The 21,888-nt window shown below is 38.5% G+C and overlaps 1 protein-coding gene across 6 annotated transcripts in view; it reads left to right on the forward strand.

The window, feature by feature from the left end:
- TNFSF4 (TNF superfamily member 4) overlaps window positions 1-21,888 on the forward strand; it is a 304,073-nt gene that overhangs the window by 265,137 nt on the left and 17,048 nt on the right. For 2 of the 6 annotated variants that reach the window (XM_063716981.1, XM_054525227.2), the window contains one exon: window positions 15,578-15,739. The exons of 2 other annotated variants lie outside the window; for them this stretch is intronic. In XM_063716981.1, coding sequence (XP_063573051.1) covers window positions 15,587-15,739 — 153 coding nt within the window. In that variant the 5' untranslated portion in view covers window positions 15,578-15,586. Of the gene's footprint in view, window positions 1-13,321; window positions 13,856-15,577; window positions 15,740-16,572; window positions 17,433-21,888 lie in introns of those variants that run through there. 2 more of the 6 variants (XR_010137672.1, XM_009240851.3) reach the window with 2 other exon arrangements.

Below are 21,888 nucleotides of genomic sequence, written 5' to 3' on the forward strand. Positions count from 1 at the left end.
ATGCCTACCCAAATAAATACCTGATTCATTCTTTAACTTAAAAGAGATCACATATCAATACTCACATTTTATAAATTCAGATAAAATGAATTTATTTTTAAAAATGAATAAAACAGTGAGAGTTTACTAGGTTACGAGGTGCTTAATAGCCTGTTTTATGTTTATATTTTCTAGTAGGATGATTAGAAAAATTCTTATTTCTCCTTCATATGTGTAGTTGGTATGATTCTCCATCCACAGTCTCTGTGTTCAAGAAGTTTAACCAACCTAATTTTTGTCTTTCTATTTCTATTTTTGACCATCATGTATTTTGGTCTGAGATATAGCAATTTAATTTCATTTCATGGTTCCTCTTTTTACTCTGGTTGCACCTAAGTTCTGGGGCTTTACATAGCATCCAGGAATTATTAAGGGAAGCTAGTCCTCAGTATTATCTGTCTAACGTAGCATTTGCTGAGATAATCATCAGTCATTTGGGCCTCATTCATTCAGAGAATACTTAAAACACCTACATATGCCAGGTACTGAAAATAGTGTTGGTCAAGAGAAACACTTTAGTCCTTTTTCTTATGAAAGATAGTGTTTAGTAAATTTTGGTGCATTGCAAAAAATTCTGGACCAAGGGCAAAGCCAAGCATACACACGTGTAAAGAAAGGGGTCATTTAAAAAGTTTGTCCCAAAATGAGGAGAAGAAAGTTAATGATCAAATGAAAATTTTTGGATTATTTATGATTTTCCATTTTCAATGACTTTTCCATTCCACCATAACCTATGAAAATTGAGAACTGGTGATGTTTAGAAGTCAGGAAAGACTTAGAGAAGATAAGTATGAGTGAGAAAGTGTGACTTCCCTTTCTCCTGGGTAATTCCTCTTTTAGTGTTAGGGTGCCTGGAGAAGGTCTTCTGTAAACATTCAAACTAATCCAGTAGTATTTAACCAACCTCTTACCACATAACCTTCATTTCCTGGTTGCTGTGGATAACAAGGGGAGTATGAGACACAGTTCTGAAAGTTGGTTAAAGTCTCTATACAAAGAAAAATTATAGCCAGGACAGGCAGGAAACAGAACTACACTAATAAAAAAGCACTGTGGCAGAAATAAAGCCAAATCATGAAGGAGACTAGTTTTTGGATTGCAGAGAGGAAGGGGAGATGATTGCCAGATGGGAGAACAGTGTAGTCAATTAATTGCAAAGGTGTGGCAAAAAACATGGTGGACAGAGGGTCTAGGTGGAGGGAGGACAGGCTTGGCTGGAGCTAAGGTTTGGGTAGAAAGTGTGATTCTGTGGCCATGCTCTCTCTTCTTCTGCTCATGCTGTGTAGCATTGCAAGCCTACTCCCGTGCCCCCAGTTTAATTGCATTACTCTTCACTATAGCTTAGGGAGTGGGAGCACTGGCTGTGTAGCCAGACAGACCCGAGTTTGTCTTACTCAGTGTCTAACCACTGCTTACTAGTGTCTAACCTCAGGGAAGTTACTTAACCTCTCTGAACCTGATTTTCCTTACTGCGTTGCATGTTTCAGACAGTTTAATGAGTTACTACATGCAGTGCTCAGCAAGAGTTTTCAAAGCCCTCAATAAGAGCAGCTACCATAATTATGGCCTACCAATGAGGGGATGAGTGCCAGGACCAGGATGGTAGCATGAGGCATAAAAAAATGAAGTGTTTTCGCTTCAGACAGTCATGAGTGTTCACATTCCAGCTGCATCACTTCCCTTCTAATTCCCACTCTGCAGGGATTAAATTAGATCATGAGTATACAGTATTCCACACAAGGCTGGAGTACCAGTTAGTGCTTTTAGAAAATGTTTGTTTCCTTCCTCATCACTTAGCCACACTCATTTATTTCTTTATTCCTGAGCATACATCTAGTCTTCTAGTTTTGTGTTTGTGCATGGAGTAGGGCAATGGACACTTACTAGGATGTCTGGATAGTTCTGATGTAACCTGTTGGCACAGCTTTGTTATGATCTTCCCTTCCTGAAAATGTCCTATGTTTGGAAAATAAATTACCCTAGTGCTGCTTAGGGCCTTTTACTCTCTAGTCTAGTGGGTCTGGTGTGATCCTAGGCTGCCTTTTCTGAGGAGGAAATCACCTGGGGGCTTTGGGCTAGAGCATGTCCTTGCAGCGTTACTGCTGAGTTGACAGGCATCCCCCAGGCAACCCCCGGGTGTATGTCTTCTTCATCATCTGGGGGTCCCCAGGGTTAACTGTCCCACGTTCTGCTTTTGGCCACCACCCATTCTTTCCCCTGGGGTTTCTCTCCTTTGCCTGGAGCTCTTGCTGGAACAAGATACGAGGCATGATAGAGTTTCCCCCACCCCCTTCTTTCCTACTCGTTTAAATTGTACAAAACAATACACTCTTTTTCTGGTTGTGTAGGTTTCTAAGATATGTCTAGGAAAAGGCAGACAGGGCAACAAAGTAATACACAAGGAAAAGTTCCAACTCTTTATGACATTAAAAGTTATCCTAACCTTCGTAGGCATTTGAATAGAACTAGAGTTGGTCTTTCTTGGCCCTCTTCATTGATCGTCTCTTCCAGTGAACTTCTGAAATCCACCTTTACCTGATTGTCTTTTCCCTCTATTTTTATTCTTGGGACTTTATGCAATGGTTTCCCTCACTATTTTCTTTAGCTTAGTTTTTTTTGGGGGGGGTGGACTTAGGTACTCAATAAATATTCTTTTCTAGAGTGGTGGTAAGCAATAGAAATGAATTGAAATGGAACAAAGTTGTGACTGAGAATTTTAAAGAAATGTTCATTGCTACCAGAAAGAAACCTGGTCCAGCCAGAATGAAACTCCAGATAATATAACAAGTGTAAATGCTTGTTAAAAGCTGCATGCCAGGTACTTTACATGCATTATCTCATCATCTCACAGCAACCCTGTGAATTGAGGTACTAGTTACAGTCATTACACTCTTTCCCACATTTATTAATAAGAAAATCAAGGCTTAAAAAAGTTAGGTAATTTGTCCAGTTACTTCCATAATTCTTCCATTATGGCTGAAAAGCTTGAGGCAAGCTGGGATTCAGATTCAGGCAGCCTGTCTCCAAAGCTCTTGCTCTTAACCATCATGTTAGACTGTCTCCCCAGACTGCAGGAACCAGAGACTCCACCCAGAGGTGTAGCCCTGCTTGAACTGGAGAAAGCCTTGTCAAGGAAGGGCCTTTGTCTGGGGTAGGAGTGGGCCCTATATTACTGAAAAGAGGCATTACAATTTGATGATTTATTTCTACATGTCTCACCATGGTCTTGCTTTTACCCCACTTCCTCTGATAGCTTTTTGTACCAGTTTTAACGATCGTATTTTCATTTCACCTTTAATAGCTATTAAAAAGACACCATTATGGTGACTATTCAGAAGGATCACCCTCCTTCCAACCTTAGTAGGCACTCATTTTTCATTGTAGTTCATTCTTGCCAAAGTATGTACTGTGCCAGAGGAGGGACCATATCACAAAGGTATTCATATGTTAGGATGTACTTTGCTTGATGGAAGAGGCTGCTGCACCTATGAGGGCCCAGGGAAGGAAATTTGTATGCATTTAACCTAAAATCTCTAAATCTTGCTAATTTTAAACCAGTTCTTCCTCTGAGGTCAGTCTTGGGGAAATGCTCTTGAATACTCCCAACCTTTGGCCTTCCAGTATCAAGATCTCAATTGCCTGATTGTATCGTGTGTGGTTATTTTTCTTTATTGATGCAACTAACTTTCCCTGATTAAGGTTGGGACTTTTTCCCTTTGTCATTTCTGACCCTTTTGGTGAAGTTTTCATATCTTGTCTTTTGCCTCAAATGTTTCCTTTACTTAGTCAGGCTTTATTTTAGGTTTCATTTAGTACTCCCTACCCACCCACCCATGGGAGAGTACCCGTTATAGGAGATCAAGGTTTTCATTCTGATCTGTAGTCAAAATAATAAGAAGTAAGACAAGGACCACACGCTGGTGACCTATTGGAGGGAGAAAATACACCTCCTTGATGGGTTCTTTTAGTTGGAGTAAATCCAGGATTATAATGCTACTGTAGCTTTGGAGATGACTGACTATAACAATAGCTAATATTTATTGAACACTTATTGTATGCTATGCCATGCACATTGCCTGCTTTGCCTCACTAAACCCTTACATAAAGCCTTGACAAGAAAACTTCCAACTTTAAGGGGAGAAAAATCAAGGTTTAGAGAAAATAAGTGACTTGCCCAAGGGTCATACAACTAGTAAATAGTCGCCCCAGGATTAGGATTCAGCAACCTTAACCTCTATGCTACTGTGTAAAGAAAAATATAACATAAAATGGGTTAGCCAAGTGACCTCGGCCAAGTTGCATAACCTCTCTGTGCTTTAGTTTCCTTGTTTATAAAATGAGTAAAAGAAAATGACTCTTGGATAATTATTGTGGTGCTTATACGAGGAGCTGTGCAAAACTGAGCTCTTCATTTGCAAACCACCTCTCCCTATCTGCTCCTCTTTGGTCTTCCCCTTAATCTCAGTCAATGGCACCACCACACAGTTACTCAGCCCAATGATGTACAAGTTATCATTGATGCCTTAATTTCCATTACTTACCATATCTAATCCAGTAAGTCTTATTGCTCTACCTCCAAAGTATATCCCAGATCTGATAATTCATCACCCTCTTTTGCCATGGCCTAGAAGTCAAGGCACTTTACATCTTATCTGGGCCACTTTACATCTTATCTGACAGTCCTTCAACTCATCTCTCTGCTTTAACTCCTGTTCCATTGTGGTCTGTTTTGCCACGCAAAAGCCAACTGGCTTTTAAAAACATGAATCTGAAATCACTCTCCTAATTGAAACCTTCCAGTGGCTTTCCGTAAAATTCATGGTCCAAAGGCTCCATTCAGGCTCCCTGAATTAATTCAGGGGCTGAATTAACAAGTCCCTGCCTACTTGTTAATGCTATGGCCTGTTACTTACTTGTCCTCACACCTGCTTTACTCTGCTGTAGCCACTTTCTTTTCTTCAGGCATGCCAAAGTGTTTTTGTCTTAGGCTTTCAGACTTACCAACACCAGCCCTACTGCCTAGAATGTTCTTCCTTCCCCTAGCTCTTTCCCTGACTGACTCATGTGAAGGCTTTGCTCCACTATCATCTCCACAGAGAGGCCTTTGATGGCCCAATCAAAGTGATGCCCCTTCTTGTCACTGTCTATTTCATTACTCGGTGGGTTTTGGGTTTGTTTATTTTATTTTTTTTGGTGAGTGTGAGTATGTGGGTCATAGCATTTAACCACTTTTTAATTGTGTTCATCAGTTCAGGCAGCTATAACAGAATCCTGTAGTTTGGGTGGCTTAAACAACATTTATATTTCATATAGTTCTGGAGAACTAGGAAGTTCAATATCAAGGTGCCAGAAAATTCATTGTCTGGTGAGGGACTTTATCCAGATTTGTAGATAGCCACCTTCTTGCTGTATCCTCACATGGTAGAGGGATCATCTTTCTTGTGTCTTTTCTAATAAGGGCACTAAGTTCATCATGGCACCCCCACCCTCATGACCTAATTACATACCAAATGCTCCAAATACCATCACATTGGGGATTAAGGCTTCCATATATGAATTTTTGGAGAACATAAATATTCAGTCCATAACACTAAGATTATTAATTTGTCTGTGCATACATTTATTGTCTATTTTCTCCAACAGGAATATAAACTCTAAGAGAGCAGGCACTGTATTTGCTCTTTAGTAGGAACTAAATAAATAGTTTTTAGTAATGAAAAAAATGTACAAATGAGCAAAGTAAGCAAAATTCAAAGCTTGTGTGCAGTACCTACCTATGTTTAAAACAGGTTAATTTCCTTTATCTTTTAACTGCTCCTTGAATTTTTGCTAAAAGAAATATTCTGAGTCCTGAGATCCAATTCAGTTTTATCTGGGGGCTCAGAGTAGCAGGAGAAATTTTGCTTTTTTTTTTTTTAAAAAAACTTTATTTTCATCAAGAGAACAATATTTGAAGGTTGCTGGGTTTCTACTGCAAAGAATCACTTTGAATAAAATCCCTTTGTTTTGGGATGGTGAATAGATTATCTTTATTTTTTTTAATCTTTAAAAAATTTTTTTATTTTAATAGGTTTTTGGGGAATAGGTTGTGTTTGGTTACATGGATAAGTTCTGTAGTGGCAATTTCTGAGACTTTGGTGCACCCATCACCTGAGCAGTGTACACTGTACCCAATGTTTAGTCTTTTATCCCTCAGCCCCTCCCACCATTTCCCTTGAGTCCTCAAAGTCCATTGTATCATTCTTATGCCATTGCATCCTCAAAGCTTAGCTCCCACCTATGAGCAAGAACATACAATGTTTGGTTTTCCATTCCTGGGTTACTTCACTTATAATAATAGTCTCTAATTTCATCCAGATTGCTGCAAATGCCATTATTTCATTCATTTTTATGGCTGAGTATTATTCCATTTTGTGTGTGTGTGTGTGTGTGTGTGTGTGTGTATCACAATTTCTTTATCCACTTGTTGATTGATGGGCATTTGGGCTGGTTCTATATTTTTGCAGTTGTGAATTGTGCTGCTATAAACATGTGTGTGCAAGTGTCTTTTTCATATAATGACTTCTTTTCCTGTGGGGAGATACCCAGTAGTGAGATTGTTGGATCAAATGATAGTTCTACTTTTAGTTCTTTAAGGAATCTCTTCTAGTTTACATTCCCACCAGCAGTGTAAAAGTGTTCCCTTTTCACTACATTAAAGCCAACAAAACAGATGATCTTTAAAGGTAAATAGTCACTAATTTCCAGGGAAAACCAGGTGTTGTGAAATGGTCTACAAGCAAGTATTTGTTACTAGTCTCTTGAGGATTATATTTAAGTCAATAAAAACCTCGAGATAACCACCCTTATGCAGTGATAAAGAATTTAACCAATGGAAAAGTGTTCAAAAACTCCTATGTTAGCTAACAGGCTTCTGAATGTATCGCTGTGGTCCACAGAGAAGGCTGGAGAAGGTAGCAAGGAGATGCTGTATCAGCTACTACAGCCTTAAAACAAAGTAGGTGTCTCTTTGGACTTTAAAATTGTTCCTATGAAGCTTATTTTATTTTTGTTTAATCAAATAAACAAGACAGTTTTTTCATGAAAAAAAAAAGAATTTGAATATAATACAATTGGCAATTGGCTCCCATCCTCTGCCCAACCCTATTCGCAAGGGAAATGATGCAGCTAAAGTTCTTTTGGTGGGAATGGGAAGGTGTGAGGAGGTTAGAAAGGGACTAATTTGTGGTTACTTGGGACTTTCTCAGTTTAGTATGTAATCTATTACATATATTTTATGTTTCTTATGGCTTACATAAGTTTTTAGTATTAACCAATCTCCTATACAAGTAATAAAAGAAAATGAATACACTTTTCTGTCTTTTATTTTTCTAAGCAGTAACTAAGAGATCAATGAAAAAAAATTTATATATATTTGCTAAGTTGGCAATTACCAAATGCCACATTTTACACATTATAGAGGAGCTTTGATGTAATGTAAGGGTTAGAAGTAGGGAATTTTTTTTTTAAATTTTAGGGGAATTTTGTTCCTCATATCTGGGGCAGGGATAGAAGACTGGGTCATAGTAACTGAAGAGAGAGTGTGAAAGGAGAGGGGGCTTCTGAGTATAAGGAATCTTGGGAATTTTTTCATTGATGGGCACTGAGTTGGCTTTCCCACTGCCATCTGAAAGCTGTGAGGAAGTGGGCGTTGGCCCTTGAAATGGTGTACTGAGCTCTTGGGTGCTGAGACTAGTCATTTCTAATACCTGTGGAGGGGACCTAACCCACAGCACATAGGAACAAGCAAATAGAGAGGTCAGTCTGGAATATCAAAGTGATTAGATCATGGGAGAGACCTGAAGATTCAGGAAGAACAACAGTTCAGAGAGAGAACAGCTGACAGAGGTGACAAGCATCAGCCTGGACCAATTTGTGGAGCATATGAGCGCTCCCTGGTATTCCCAGAAATTCCTGGGGAACCACAATGAGGGGTGTGATGGCATCATCCTACCATGTGTGTTAGGGTCTATCTAGCCCAGCACTGTCCAATAGAAATATCACAAGGTAATTCAAAAATTTCAGCTGGGAATGGTGGTTCATGCCTATAATCCCAACACTTTGGCAAACCTACTGCTATGGTTTCGATGTTTGTCCCCTCCAAGCCTTACGTTGAAATTTGAGCTCCAGTGTTGGAAGTGGGGCCTAATGGGAAGTGTTTGGGTCATGAAAGCAGGTCTCTCATGAATAGATTAATGCCCTCCTTTTGGGATGAGTGAGTTCTCACTGTATTAGTTCCTGCAAGAGCTGGTTGTTAAAGAGAGCCTGGCACCTCTCTCTTGTATCTTGCTTTCTCTCTTACCATGTATCAATAGTATCACACACAGTTTAAGAACAGGCTCCAGAGTAAACAAAGCTGGATTTGGATACCAGCTCTGCCATGTACTAAGTGTGTGACCTTGGCCAAGTTAGTTCATCTCTCTGAGCCTCAGTTCGTCTCAACTGTAAAATGGGGAGAAAATAGTACCCGCTTCATAGGGTGGTTGCTGAGGAGTGGAGAGGTGTTTCAGACAGGACAGTAAACATATGCAAAAACTAAGAGAGTGAATATTGTATTGCCTCATTCCTAATCAATTATGGGCATGGATGTATCTACATCAGGGTTTCTCAACCTCAGCACTCTTGACATTTTAGGCTGATAGTCCTTTGCTGTTGATGGTGGTGAGGTATTCTGAGTGGAATGTTTATTAACATCTCCAGCCTCTATCCACTAGATACTAGTGGCACCCTACCCCCAATCCAGATAAACAAAAATGTCTCTAAATATTTTCAAATGACCCCTAGGGGGCAAATCTACCCTTAGTTGAGAAACATAGGTTTATGCTAATTCTAATTTATATTCAATTGGATTTATTTTGAAAGGAAGAGGGGATTAATGTCTCATGTATTCAGTATAGATTTGCTTTTGGAATGATTTCTATTTAAAGAAAATTATCTTTTGAAGATGAATTAAGTTTATCTTGATTATGTTGGTGGTTTTGTGAGTGTATACAATTGTGAAAGCTCATCTAATTGTACACTTTAAATAATGCAATTTATTATCTAAAATTATATTTTAATAAAGTTGATTTTTTTGAAAAAGAAAATTGTTTATATCCTATTGTGAGTTGAAAAATGTACTTATAGATTTTTACATGTTCTTGGCGTTGCACACATATTTTAAATACACAATTTAAAATGTAATTTTTTGTGTGTCAAAAGTCTGTCTAGATATTTGCTTTCTATAATGGTGTGGTACATCATGGGTACAGTTCCATTCAGAGAAAAATTTCAGTAGCTGTTTTGTGCCACTAAGTTTTAGAATCTGTCATCATGCCCTAAAATAACTGCCAGTGGTCAAGATTAAAAAAAAAAAAATACTAAGCAACATGAAGAATGAAAGGGAAAATTGGCATCAGAAGAAAAGGGGTTGACGAGAGACTAATGAGTCTGAAACCCAAATGGAATATCATCACACGAGTTCACATTTGTATTTGAACTAATGGTGTGCATCCGGTTTCAATGAAAAGTATACATTTCAGGTTTGCTAATCTTTCACCTCTAAGATCAAAGTCCAGCTACCAGGAGACTTCTGTATTTAATAGTGCTGTTTTCAGTATTGTTTAGACTCTCATTATTTCTGGTCCTGTGAACAGTGTGTTTCAGCTCTATTGCAGGCAAATTCAATTTGGCTCTGTGAGAGTACAATATAGGACTCCTAACCTCAGGAACTTGCAACATCATGGGGGAGACTGAAATAGATTTATTTATTTATGTATATTTTTGAAATTTTATTTTTATTTTATTTTTTATTTTAAAAAGTTTTAAATTAATTAAAAAATTGTGAATACATAATAGGTATATGTATTTATGGGGTATGTAAGATATTTTGATACAGGCATGCAATGTGAAATAAGTCCATGATGGAGAATGGGATATCCATCCCCTCAAGCATTTATCCTTTGAGTTACAAACAATCCAATTACATTCTTTAAATTATTTAAAAATATACAATTAAGTTATTATTGACTATAGTCACCCTATTGTGCTACCAAATAGTAGGTCTTTTGATTCTTTCTTTTTTTTTTTTTTGTACCCATTAACCATCCCCACCTCCTCCCTCCTCCCCCTGAAATAGATTTAAATAATTACAAGATGAAACAGAGCATAATAAATGCTCTCAACACAGAGGTGAAAACAGCTGCATTCTTCTTGGAAACCCGGGTGAGGCTTCGTATCATAGAAAGTAATGGTGAAAGAGACCTTCAGTGGTCATTTAGGGAGATTCACAAGTCTGGCTCTTATGGACTCTTTTAGAAATATGGCTTCAAAAGACATCACTCCAAACCTACTGCTACGGTTTCGATGTTTGTCCCATCCAAGCCTTATATTGAAATTTGAGCTCCAGTGTTGGAAGTGGGGCCTAATGGGAAGTGTTTGGGTCATGAAAGCAGGTCTCTCATGAATAGATTAATGCCCTCCTTTTGGGGTGAGTGAGTTCTCACTGTATTAGTTCCTGCAAGAGCTGGCTGTTAAAAAGAGCCTGGCACCTCTCTCTTGTATCTTGCTTTCTCTCTTACCATGTGATATCTCCACATTCTAGCTCTCTTTTACCTTCCACTATGAGTAGAAGCACCATGAGGCCCTCACAAGTTGCAAATGTCCAACCTTGAATGTTGCAGCCATCAGAATTGTGAGCCAAATAAACCTTTTTTTCCTTACAAGTTACCCAGCCTTGTGTATTCCTTTATAGCAACACAAAATAGACTAAGACACCCAAGGAATCAGAATTCCTAGAGTGAAGGTATTAGGAGTCAGAATCATTGAAAAGTTCGCCTAGTGATTCAGAAGATAAATTAGGCTTTGGGAACCACTGATCCTATCAACCCTCTACTCAATGCTAGAATTCTCTGAACAGAATTTCTTCGAGGTTTTTGTTTAGCACTTTTAGAACACAGCAAGCTCACTACCTCACAGGACAGCCCTTCATGGGGAATGTGTAATGTGTAGGGTTTTGATAGTCAGAGGTGGAGGGTAAGGGTGTTTGAGGCAGTGAATATTAGAAATAATCAGAAAATAGAGGGAGATAAGTTTGGAAGGAAAACTTGGAGCTCCTGCAGGAGGAAACCTGTGCCAGGATGAAGGGCTTGGAGAGCTGACTGCAGGAGCTCAAGTGAGGAGTAATAAGAGTTTGGATTAGAAGCAGTAGGAATGGCAAAGAGGAGGAAAGAAAAAACTGCATTGCAGGGCTAGCCTACAAAGCTTGATGACTGGGAACGAGGATGATTCAAAGTTGTTTCTTGGATTTTGAGGTCCTGGAGTACAAAAACATTAATCAGGACAGTGACATTAGGATCAGGAATAGGTTGAAAAGGCAGATTACAAATCAGATTTTGACATTTGAAAATGCATTTGTTTCCATCACCTCCCACATCACTCTGTCACTTGTCCCAGGGCAGAGTTTATCTATGACTCCCTGTGTATGCTCAGAGATTGGCACTGAGTACACTCTCAGAATGTCTGGTGAATGAAGAGCCACTGTAAGTGTCTTCTCCTTTTGTATCCTCCCTGCTTTAGTTTAGGACCTTATTTCTCACTTGAATCATTGCAGACTCAAGGTCCCTAGCTTATACCACTGTCTTTGTGTGTTTTAGAACAAGGCATCCCCTGTGGGTTTATAAATTAGAAAAAGAGCCTGCATTTAAATGAGTACAGCCCTTTGTTCAGGGCTTGGGAAGCAAAGTTCACCTTTGTGGGATGATAAACATATCCCTTCCTGCAGGAGGAAACTTCCTGTACCAGGATGGAGGGCTTAGAGAGCTAACTGCAGAGGTGGAATTTTAGATCTCACTCATTCCCTCAGCTGGCACAGAGCACCCTGGAAATGTCTCCCAATTGGCCAACTTGATCCTGCCTTGCCATATCTCTCTCTTTTTTCCCCCCTAGAATTATTTCCTGAAGTACCTGCCATTTCTATTTCCCTCAGTCAGAGTGATTTTTTTTTTTAAATTCTAAAGTGTCATCATATCACATTCTGCTTCAAACCTCTCCATGTTTCTCCAGTGGCTGCAGCATGAAGTCCAAAGTCCTCAACTTGTAACAAAAGTCCATTTACGACAGATTCTTCTGAGCCTCTTCTCCGGCAGCCACTCTCCTTCACCATCTTCCTCTTCGGCTGTAGTTCCCTGAACTGACACTGCACAAACAGGCTCCACTGCCCTCACTCCTGGCCCGACAGGCACTGCCCCTCCCCAGTGCCCCAGATGGCCAGACTGCTTCTTGTTTCTCCCAGATTAACTTGACTAATCTCAAGGAAGCTGTTCCTGTCCTAATTCCAGTGTAGATTAGCACCTGTCCCCCTGCACCCTTCCCTCCTGCACTGATACCTAGGACCCAGAACTTTCCAGGTTGTGGACATTCCGCTTTCCTGTCTGTGACCTCCCTAAGGACTAAAAATGTGTTTTGTTTGTGTCTTTTCCTCTAGTATTTGGCTCAGTCTTGTTGAATGGACAAATGAAAACCTGACTTAGAGATAAATGAAAAATGTAGATTTTTTTATCACCAAAAAACCCCAAAACCAAAACCCAGATACCAAAAAATCCAAACAACAACAAAACCCTCAAACCAAAAAAAAAAAAAAAAAAACCCAAATGTTTTTTGCTTCTTTCTGAACATGAGGTATCTTGTGAGTGGTCAAAGCCCTTTTCTTTTCCATATTTTCTGTAGTCTTGAAATGGCTATTCATTTAGGAGGTTAATAATCTATGGGGAAGATAATTACTTTGGTTTATTTTACATCCTGTGGCTTTATTTTAAGGCTGATTTGTTCTGGTGTGCTTATGTATTTAATATTTGTGAGATACTTTAAGAAAAATTGCCACCAGGCTTGGTGGCTGATGCCTATAAACCCAGTGCTTTGGGAGGCCAAGGCAGGAGGATTGCTTGAGGCTAGGCGTTTGTAACCAGCCTGGGAAACATAGGGAGTCTCTACAAGTAATTTTAAAAGAAATTAGCCAGACCTGGTGTTGCGTGTCTATAGTCCTAGCTACTTGGGAGGCTGAGGCAGGAGGATCGCTCAAGCCCAGGAATTCTGGATTACAGTGAGCTATGATTGCGCTACTCTACTCCAGCCTGGGCAACAGAGCGAGACCCTGTCTCTAAAATAAATAAATAAATGCAAATGAAAAAAATTGCCCATAGATTTAGTAATGTATTTGATCCCTTTAAAAACAATTAAACTTTATTTTTTGAAAAACTTTTTGAAGATGGAGGACTCTGCTCATGTGCCTGAGACTGAAAGGTCAGCAATGATAACTCTAATAGTGATTTCGTTTGTTCAAATGCTAGACTAGCCCAATGATGAACTTTGGAATGCCTAGATAGTCTATCAAAAAGCTGTGCCTGAAACTTCCAGCCTGATTTGTATGTGTGTGTGTGTGTATCTCTTCCCACAAAGAATGTGAAGAGCTGTGAAAACGTGTTCAATAACAAAAGAGACAATTAAGTGTAAAATATCACTTAAACATCAACAAAAATTACAACTAGGCAAAATATGGTAGTAGGATGACAAGACAATAAAAATGAGAGGTGTGTCATCCAAGTGTTAGCCTAAATGTGGGTAGAGATGACTCTGTGCAAAGATTTTTCTTTCTCGGAGCCATGATATTAACACTGAGAAGAAATGCTGCTTAAGGCACAAGTATTTGCATGGTAAATGTTTATTTTTTTCATTCTTTTGACAGTAATTTAAAAATGTTATCTACGATTTTCAGCATGAATAAATAGTTTTTACTACTTTTTCAGCTTATTTCTAGTTTCCAATAGTATTTATGGCTTTTTTTTTTTTGCTGTGACTCCTAGTCATTTTTTGAAAATTGATGAGTAAATAGTTACTGATTTTAATACTCTTTTATGATTAACTATTACACAAGAATTGGGCTTTACACACTGATTTTTCCTTCAACTTTTTTCTCCACACCCTGTATGTAACACAAGCTTTGTTCAAGGGAATAACTATGACAAATATGTTTGGATACAACTTGATGTCTAGTTTTGGCTTGGAGTCTATGCTATTGTGCCTTAGTTAGCTTATCTTTCAGATAAAACTTAAATTTCTCAACACCAATATGTTCTCCTAATGCAAGGCATAATTATTGTAGTGAAGGTATTAATTCATATTTTAATTGATTAATACTGTAGTCATAAATTTACTTTACCTTTGCCACAAACTTTCTCTTTTAAGTATGCCTCATTTCCATTTTTTCTGTGAAGTGAAGTGGTATAACAACTCATACTGTCAATATCCAAAATATTTCTCCCTCCTTTCTTTACATATCTGTTGGGTGCCTTATGGGGAGCTGAGAGAGACATACTTGGCCACAAAGAGAGACAATTCCATCTTAGACAGCTTTTCCCCAGCATCCTTATGTTGTCCAGTACAGTGCCAGCTTCATATGATGTACTCAGTAAATATTTGCCAATTTGAACTTTACATTGTAAGTAATTTTATCATTTATTTCATTTCATTGTTTATTTTAGTGGTAAAGGGTACCTGGTGTCTATTAATAGAATACTCTTACTTTCCAAGTTCTGAGGCCAGCCATGACCTCAAAGAAAGAAATAATCTTCAAGGCTTATTTACATCTATTCATTTGTTCATTCATGGAAAAATTATGTACGGGAAAAATGTAAAGTGGAAGGAAAGGGGACAAGGATACCCTTCTGCTTCTTTTCTGGTATGCAGGAAATTAATCATATAATTGTTTATTGAATTTGCCTCAGAGGGTTAAATGAGAAAAAGATTGCAAGTCCATCTAACACAGTGTCTGACACATAGTAAATGCTTCCAAAAGGTAGTTTGTTTATTTTTATGCAATAGACTACAACCAAGGATCTCACTCCTTTACTTCTGCATGACCCACTGTCCTATTTTCTTGTTTTGTCTTTTTCATTCAAGAATGATCTGTGTGTGCTTTCTTTCTGAATCTGTAAGAGGGGTTCAATGTTTAGTTACATAGTAAAGTGCAGATAAGAACCTTGGGCCAGCATTTCCCCTAAATCTATTCTATGATTTAAGACACCTTGGGGAAGGGATATATGAGCTCCTACATTAACGGATGATGATTTTTATCTTTACCAAGTGACCCACAATTTGTTACTTTGTGCAATAAGTTAAGAAAATGGCATACTTTTATGACTGTCATTTCACAGTCACTCAAATCAGAACTGGAATGTCACAAAAACAACTCCCTGTTAGCCCAGAGGAAAAAAAAAAGAAAGAAAGTAAAGGGGAAATTCAGATTAGTCACAAAGAAGTTCCCCCGCCTGCCTGCAAAAGTTGCAGCGTTAAAACTGAGAGAGTCCGCTTTGCTCTTTCAATCGCCTTTTATCTCTGGCCCTGGGACCTTTGCCTATTTTCTGATTGATAGGCTTTGTTTTGTCTTTACCTCCTCCTTTCTGGGGAAAACGTCAGTTTTATCGCAGATTCCCCTTTTCCATATCTTCATCTTCCCTCTACCCAGATTGTGAAGATGGAAAGGGTCCAACCCCTGGAAGAGAATGTGGGAAATGCAGCCAGGCCAAGATTCGAGAGGAACAAGCTATTGCTGGTGGCCTCTGTAATTCAGGGGCTGGGGTTGCTCCTGTGCTTCACCTACATCTGCCTGCACTTCTCTGCTCTTCAGGTAAGATGCACCACTGGGCGCTGTTTTCCCACCAGCTCGTGCTGATGGCAGCTGCAACAGCCGCAAACAGTCGCTTGGAAATAATCTTATGTGAAAAGTGTTGAGTTTTTTTTCCCCCTCCCCACAGCAATCGTAAAGTGTGGTTAAACGCCCTTCTGTCTCTCCTTTCCTTCCTTCTTTTCAGCAGTGGCAGTGGTAGGGCAGAGTGGAGGTAGGGCAGAGGCACAGCTTCTAGATCTTTTTCTTTTTCTTTGCAATGCAAGATTCCTTGTATCCCTTTATAAGCTGTCACTTTGAAGCTTTGAGTCACCGATATACCTGGTCTACCCATTGTGATAGTAATGTGTTTGATCAGACAATTAATATTAAAAGGAAATAGGAAAGAGACCAATTCCACTTTCCTATAATATTCATATATTCTGTAGACCTGCAAGGTGATTTTCTTTTTAAAGAATGCTGAAGGTATCAATATTAATAGTGGAGCAATGTGTGTGTGCATGTGTGTGTGCTTATGTGCTCACTCATTCACCCCAATGATTTAATCAGATATTGTTTCTCACAATCTATCTCTTCCAGTCATAATTTAAAGACATCATTTCATCTTTTCCCTACCTTATTAAATACATCATGTAGTAGGAGATTATCTTTCTAGTATTTTCCCCATATAGTTAAAATATTTCCATTTTTCCTTCACTTTATTCTTGTTCCACACTTCTCTCTTTTGCATTATTTTTTCTTATTCAGTAGTTCAGATATAAAAACATTATTAGGTATTTAAGGATGTTCTTCACTGCAGAAGATGCCACCGGAGAAAAATAAATCTATACTCTCCTCGTGTTCCTTTGTTGAGCTAGTCTGATAATCTTGTTTTATAGGTGGCTGCTTTGGGTTAGAAATGTTTCTCCCTGATAAAGTTCAGGTAATACAAACTGATTTCTGATGGTCTTGTCTGAGATTAAGCACCTCCAACGAAACCAGAATGAGATGAGCAGTCTTGGCAAATGCCTGGGCTTGTTTCTGCCTACAGGAAATAGGGTTTTCAGTGCATGGAGTCTGGTAAGAGTGTGTGTGGTTATGATCACTGTACCACAGACAGTGCTTGTGTCTCCAAATTCCAGAAGTGTAGCTGGTGTCATGCTCAGGTCTGCAGACCAGTGAGCACAACAACACACTCATCTTCTCCTCATCACACCACACGGTTATGTCTTCTCGCAGAACTCTTTGGGTGAAATTAAAGTAGGCGATTCGGGGAGAGGGTGTGGGGGAAGAGTAAGGTGTCCATGGCAGGATGCCCAAGACTTCGACCGGAATTAGGCTCTTTTGAGAAGAAAACAAAGAGAGTAACCAAATATAGAACAGCTGAGTGCATTCACCAATCTGGGAGCGCTGAGAGTGCTTTTTCTAACAACCACAGTGTTACATATTTCCTTACACCATGGGATGATAAAACACAGGACACATGGCTCCATTCAAGGCTAACTGATTGCACAACGGCTCTGAGCAGGAGACAGCAAAAGGTGAAACACAGTTGTACAGCTTGCTGGTGGTTGGGGTCACGTTGGACTATCAATATCCAGGAGATGTTGAGAAAAAGAGGGGATCCTTTCCAACAAGTCATCCAGCAACTCTGGGACAGAAGGAAAGCTGTGGGAAGAAAAGCAGGGTGCTGGTTTCTAGGACACTAAACCTCATGGTGAGTGATCTCTAGGGGAGAATTAGCTTCTATAGTCCTGGCACAGAGATGGAAGCAAGTCATAGGTGGTATATTTGAGTTGTTTGCTTAAGAAACATGCCCTGTCTGTTCTGAATATAGATTTCTTTTTTTTTGCTCAGATATTTGAAGTTCTTCACTTGATGTTAATTATGATTTTTTTATTTCTAATTAGCTAATGTAATTTCTTATATTGTTATAGAATCTGGGACAGCACAATGGGTCCTTACATTTAATCTTATATTTATTATTTACACTTCATTATGAGAAGGATAGCATAGATGGGTTGTGTGTGTTTTCCCTAGAACCTGATAGTTTACCAAATAATGTTGGTGGCAGTGATAGCAGCAGTGTGTGTTTGTGTTTGTGTGTGTGTGTGTTTGTGTGTGTTTGAGAGAGAGAGAGAAACAGAGACAGAGAGATTGGGAGAGAACATTGTAGAGCAGCTGTTGACAAAGAGACATAGACTAGTAGCCATTTAAAACTCATCTACAATACTGTTTGGAAGTTTGATTGAGGGATTGGAGGGTGGTGGTGGTGGTGGTGTTGGTAGTGATGATGCAAGTCAAACCTCTATTTTATAAGACATAATGTTACAGTGATGTGTATTGGAGGTGAAATAGAGCTGAAATGCTCACCATTTACCCAGTTAAATTGGACCTCTTTTATTATGAGAGAAAGGTTTTTGGGAAATAATTATCATTTTCCCTTTTATTTCTTAGATTTAATTTTTTAGCCTCATAAAATAATTGCCTACATGAATGGCTCTGTAAATACAGATATAGCTACCAAGCTCCATTTGGCTGTCAACTTTCCTTTCAATCAAGTTTATTTAGTAGCCTCTGTTTTCTCATCACTGGGTTAGGTCTATCTACATGCATGAAATGCAGAATATTTTGTTTTCAAGATGCCAGAAAAAAAGTTAGACCCTACCCACTCCTCATCTAATTTACTTTCCTCTTTGGGCCTTGATTTTTACCATCTGTATTATGAGAAAGTAGGATCAGATGATCAATAAGATGTCTTCTGCTCAATATCTTATAAGTATATAGTTTATATATTCATAGAATGGATATAAGGATTTGAGAAATACAAAATGTGAGTTAGTATATTTGTGTTTAAGCTTGTGGATTTGCTGGCTCCTAAGATGGGATTGAGGGGAATCAAATTTGCACATACATACTTTTCTATACTTAAGTTATATATTCTGTACATATCTAAATAACCTATTCTGGATTAGCAAAACACACTGTTTAGAAAAGGGAAAGAAGTGAATGCCCTGTAAGAATATTCATGACATAAGGTATATAATTCAGTGCTTCTGTCACCAAAACCAATACATACTGTTTGGATATTACATTGGGACATCCACTTAAATTGTCAGGCTTCCAGTCTTACCTGGAACTTCAGCTATGGAACAAAGGCAGAAAAAGCTGACCTATAAGGTGTGAGAAACCTCACTGAAACCATTGAAACTTGGCTCTTCCAAGATTCTTATCACCTTTATCATCACGCTCAAAGACGTGAAGGCGTTTAGTGATTTTTTTTCAGCAATTCCTACTGTTAAAGGCTTACATTCTTATCACTTTTTTTCAGCTGGGAACAACAGAAGTAGAGATACTTAGAAAGTGAGTTGACCAGTTCTGTATCAGTAAAAGCTGGAATTAGAATTCACAGTTTCTTAATGAAGTTTTGGGCTACAACTTGGACCTTTCTTTGTATCATTTAATAAGAGAAAGAGGAGTTTGCCTGAAAAAAATATTGTTTCAGATTAGCTTAATTTAAATGTCTCCATGTAATTTAGCAAGTTTTTAGAAGTTCTTTTTTAATGATAGACCTGCAAATAAGATAATTTCAAAGGCATTTGAATTTGCTTTTCATAAGCAAATCTTTGAGAATTAAAAAATTAACATCTGAAGTTGACTTGGCTTGTCATAAGGCATTTTGAGGCTTCTAAAGGAGGTATTAAACATGTAGGATCACTGAATTTGGGGACAGGTATTAGATATAGTCTATTTACAGATAAGAAAACAGAAACCTAGAGAGGGTAGGTGAACCATTCGTGATCACTTAGCTGGTTAATTCACCAGAACTCCTGATTCCTACACTATGGTTCTTCCTATTATCAATGAAGCCATCCTTACACAGATTTTTTTTCCATTGAGTATTTACTTGTGCTAGGTACCATTTGAGGCATTGGAGATATAAACATCCATTGGAGAAGATTTTTGAACTATTTACACCCACAGTCAAGATGCAGGGTGGGGACAAAAGAGTGACGTGCTCAAGGGACAATGGGAAGATGAGAGGAGGGAGGAGGGAGGGGCTGCCTCAGCCTTCTGGGAAGTCAGGAAAACCTGTAGGAGGAGATAATGCTTCAGCTAATACTAGAAGGAGGAGGATAAATTCTTTAAGCAGACAAGCTGATGGGAATTGGTGGGTAGGGGTGGAAGGCTTACTAGGCAGAACAGCAAGTTTTTCTGAATAGCTCAAGTTGAGTGTTCCTGTGGGAAAGTGGTGGAGATGAAGCTGAAAAGCTGGGGAGATGGGGAGCAGTTCACAAAGGATCTTGTGAATCATGCTAAAGGAACACGCTTCATTCTCTCCTATGCCAAAGGAAATACAGAAAAAATTACCAACATTGTTACCTCTCCAAATTTTGCTTCTCTTATGTGGTCTGTATTTTGGCAAATATAGAAAGTGAGTCTAATCCAAACAGCACTAGGGGGCACCACAGTAAAAGTAACCATTCTCTTGTGTCTGAAGACAGCTTATCCTCTTTTCCTGAAGAGTTGATTAGAAAACTTCTCAGGCAGTCAAGTGCTCATCCACAAATAAGAGAATGAACAATATCAGGGGCAGCTAATATTATTCACTATTTGCAGAGTGATGATATTTTCTAAATGAAGTGTTTAGATATATGTTTTGATTCGGGTATTCAAAATAGGACAGAATAATTTGGATAGGGATGATGCTGGAAAATATTGCACATGTATGCACATATAGATACAAATACACACACACGGAGGAGAGTTGGGAAACAAGCAGAAAGGCTCTAGGTATAGATCTAGGGATACAATCTCTCTGTTCCTCTTCTCTGACCTCAGCTGCTGGTTACTAGCACTGAGTAGACCCAGCCTTGTTTAGGGGCTGGCCACCTTGGCCTTCCACTTCTTCTTCATATATATATATATATATATACACATACATATATATAGCAATTACTTCCCTCTCAAATGACAGCTTACCCCACTTCAGGAATTCTCCATTCATGGAAAACGAAAGTTAATCCTTTTGCATCATTTGGGTTAGAGGAGCTACATACAGTGTTGTTATTACTATTTAATGAGGGAAAAATAACCCAGCTGAGTTGTAAGTGGAAAGGTTTATGTCTCCGTAGTCACTAATGAAATACATGGTAGAGTTGGATTGAAACTGAATTTTCCACCATCCTATGCTTTGTATATTTCGTTTGTAATCACCCATGCTTTTGATAACCAATCTTTTCAAACAAAAGAATTAAAACATTTGCTTATACAAAACTATAAAACATCATCTCAGATTTTGGAGGAGTCATTGAAGTATAAAGGGAGTGCCCTGGGCCAAGAACCAGAATTTTTCAGTCCAGGCTTTTACCTCTTGACCCCAAGTAAATTTCTTGAAATTCCCTGAGCATCAGTTTAATCATTTCCAAGACTGGAATTTGGTTGTGGTGAGGATTAATTGATACACAGCTTTGTAAATGCTAAGATTATTATTATCATTATTCGTGAACATGCTTCCATTAACATACTGCTACTAAAATGTTGACTTTGTAGTATGTGTGTGCACACATACACACACACTGTAACTCAAATCTCAGAAAGCATATCATAGTTAAGGTTAACCATAACTTCACGAACCTTGATTTCCCCAGTGTAATTTTTAGGATTAAAAAATCCACCTTGGAAGAGTCCTATTCTTTTTAAACATAGATTTCTAATTAAGATTTCATGGGTGCATTAGAGAACAAAAGAATGAAGGAGAGAATTTATGAGGTTATGAAGTGTGATTAGGTTCAGTGTCTGTTTGTATGTGGTTCAGAGATCTAAAATTACATACTCAGAGCACATGGCTTAGGCTATTTCCGTTTCTTCTTATTTCGATATATTTCATCCAATTCTCCAATGACTTGGCTACCATATAAGGCAGGAAATTAGATTTATAAGAGGCATATCATCTGGTTCACTAATCTAGAAACATTGGGGAATATTACTGGCATAACTAAAATTTTTTTTCAGTAGACCTTTCATTCTGAAATGCACCTTAATTTTTATAAGTTTGCCTAGCTTGATAACATGCAAATGCTATTTAAGAACACATGCTTCTTGACAGAAAGATGGACAAACAAATCTGAACTTTAATTCTTCTTATACTAATTTAATAAGAGCTTGTGGTT

This window comes from Pongo abelii, chromosome 1, assembly GCF_028885655.2.
Source record: "Pongo abelii isolate AG06213 chromosome 1, NHGRI_mPonAbe1-v2.0_pri, whole genome shotgun sequence".
NCBI lineage: Eukaryota > Metazoa > Chordata > Mammalia > Primates > Hominidae > Pongo > Pongo abelii.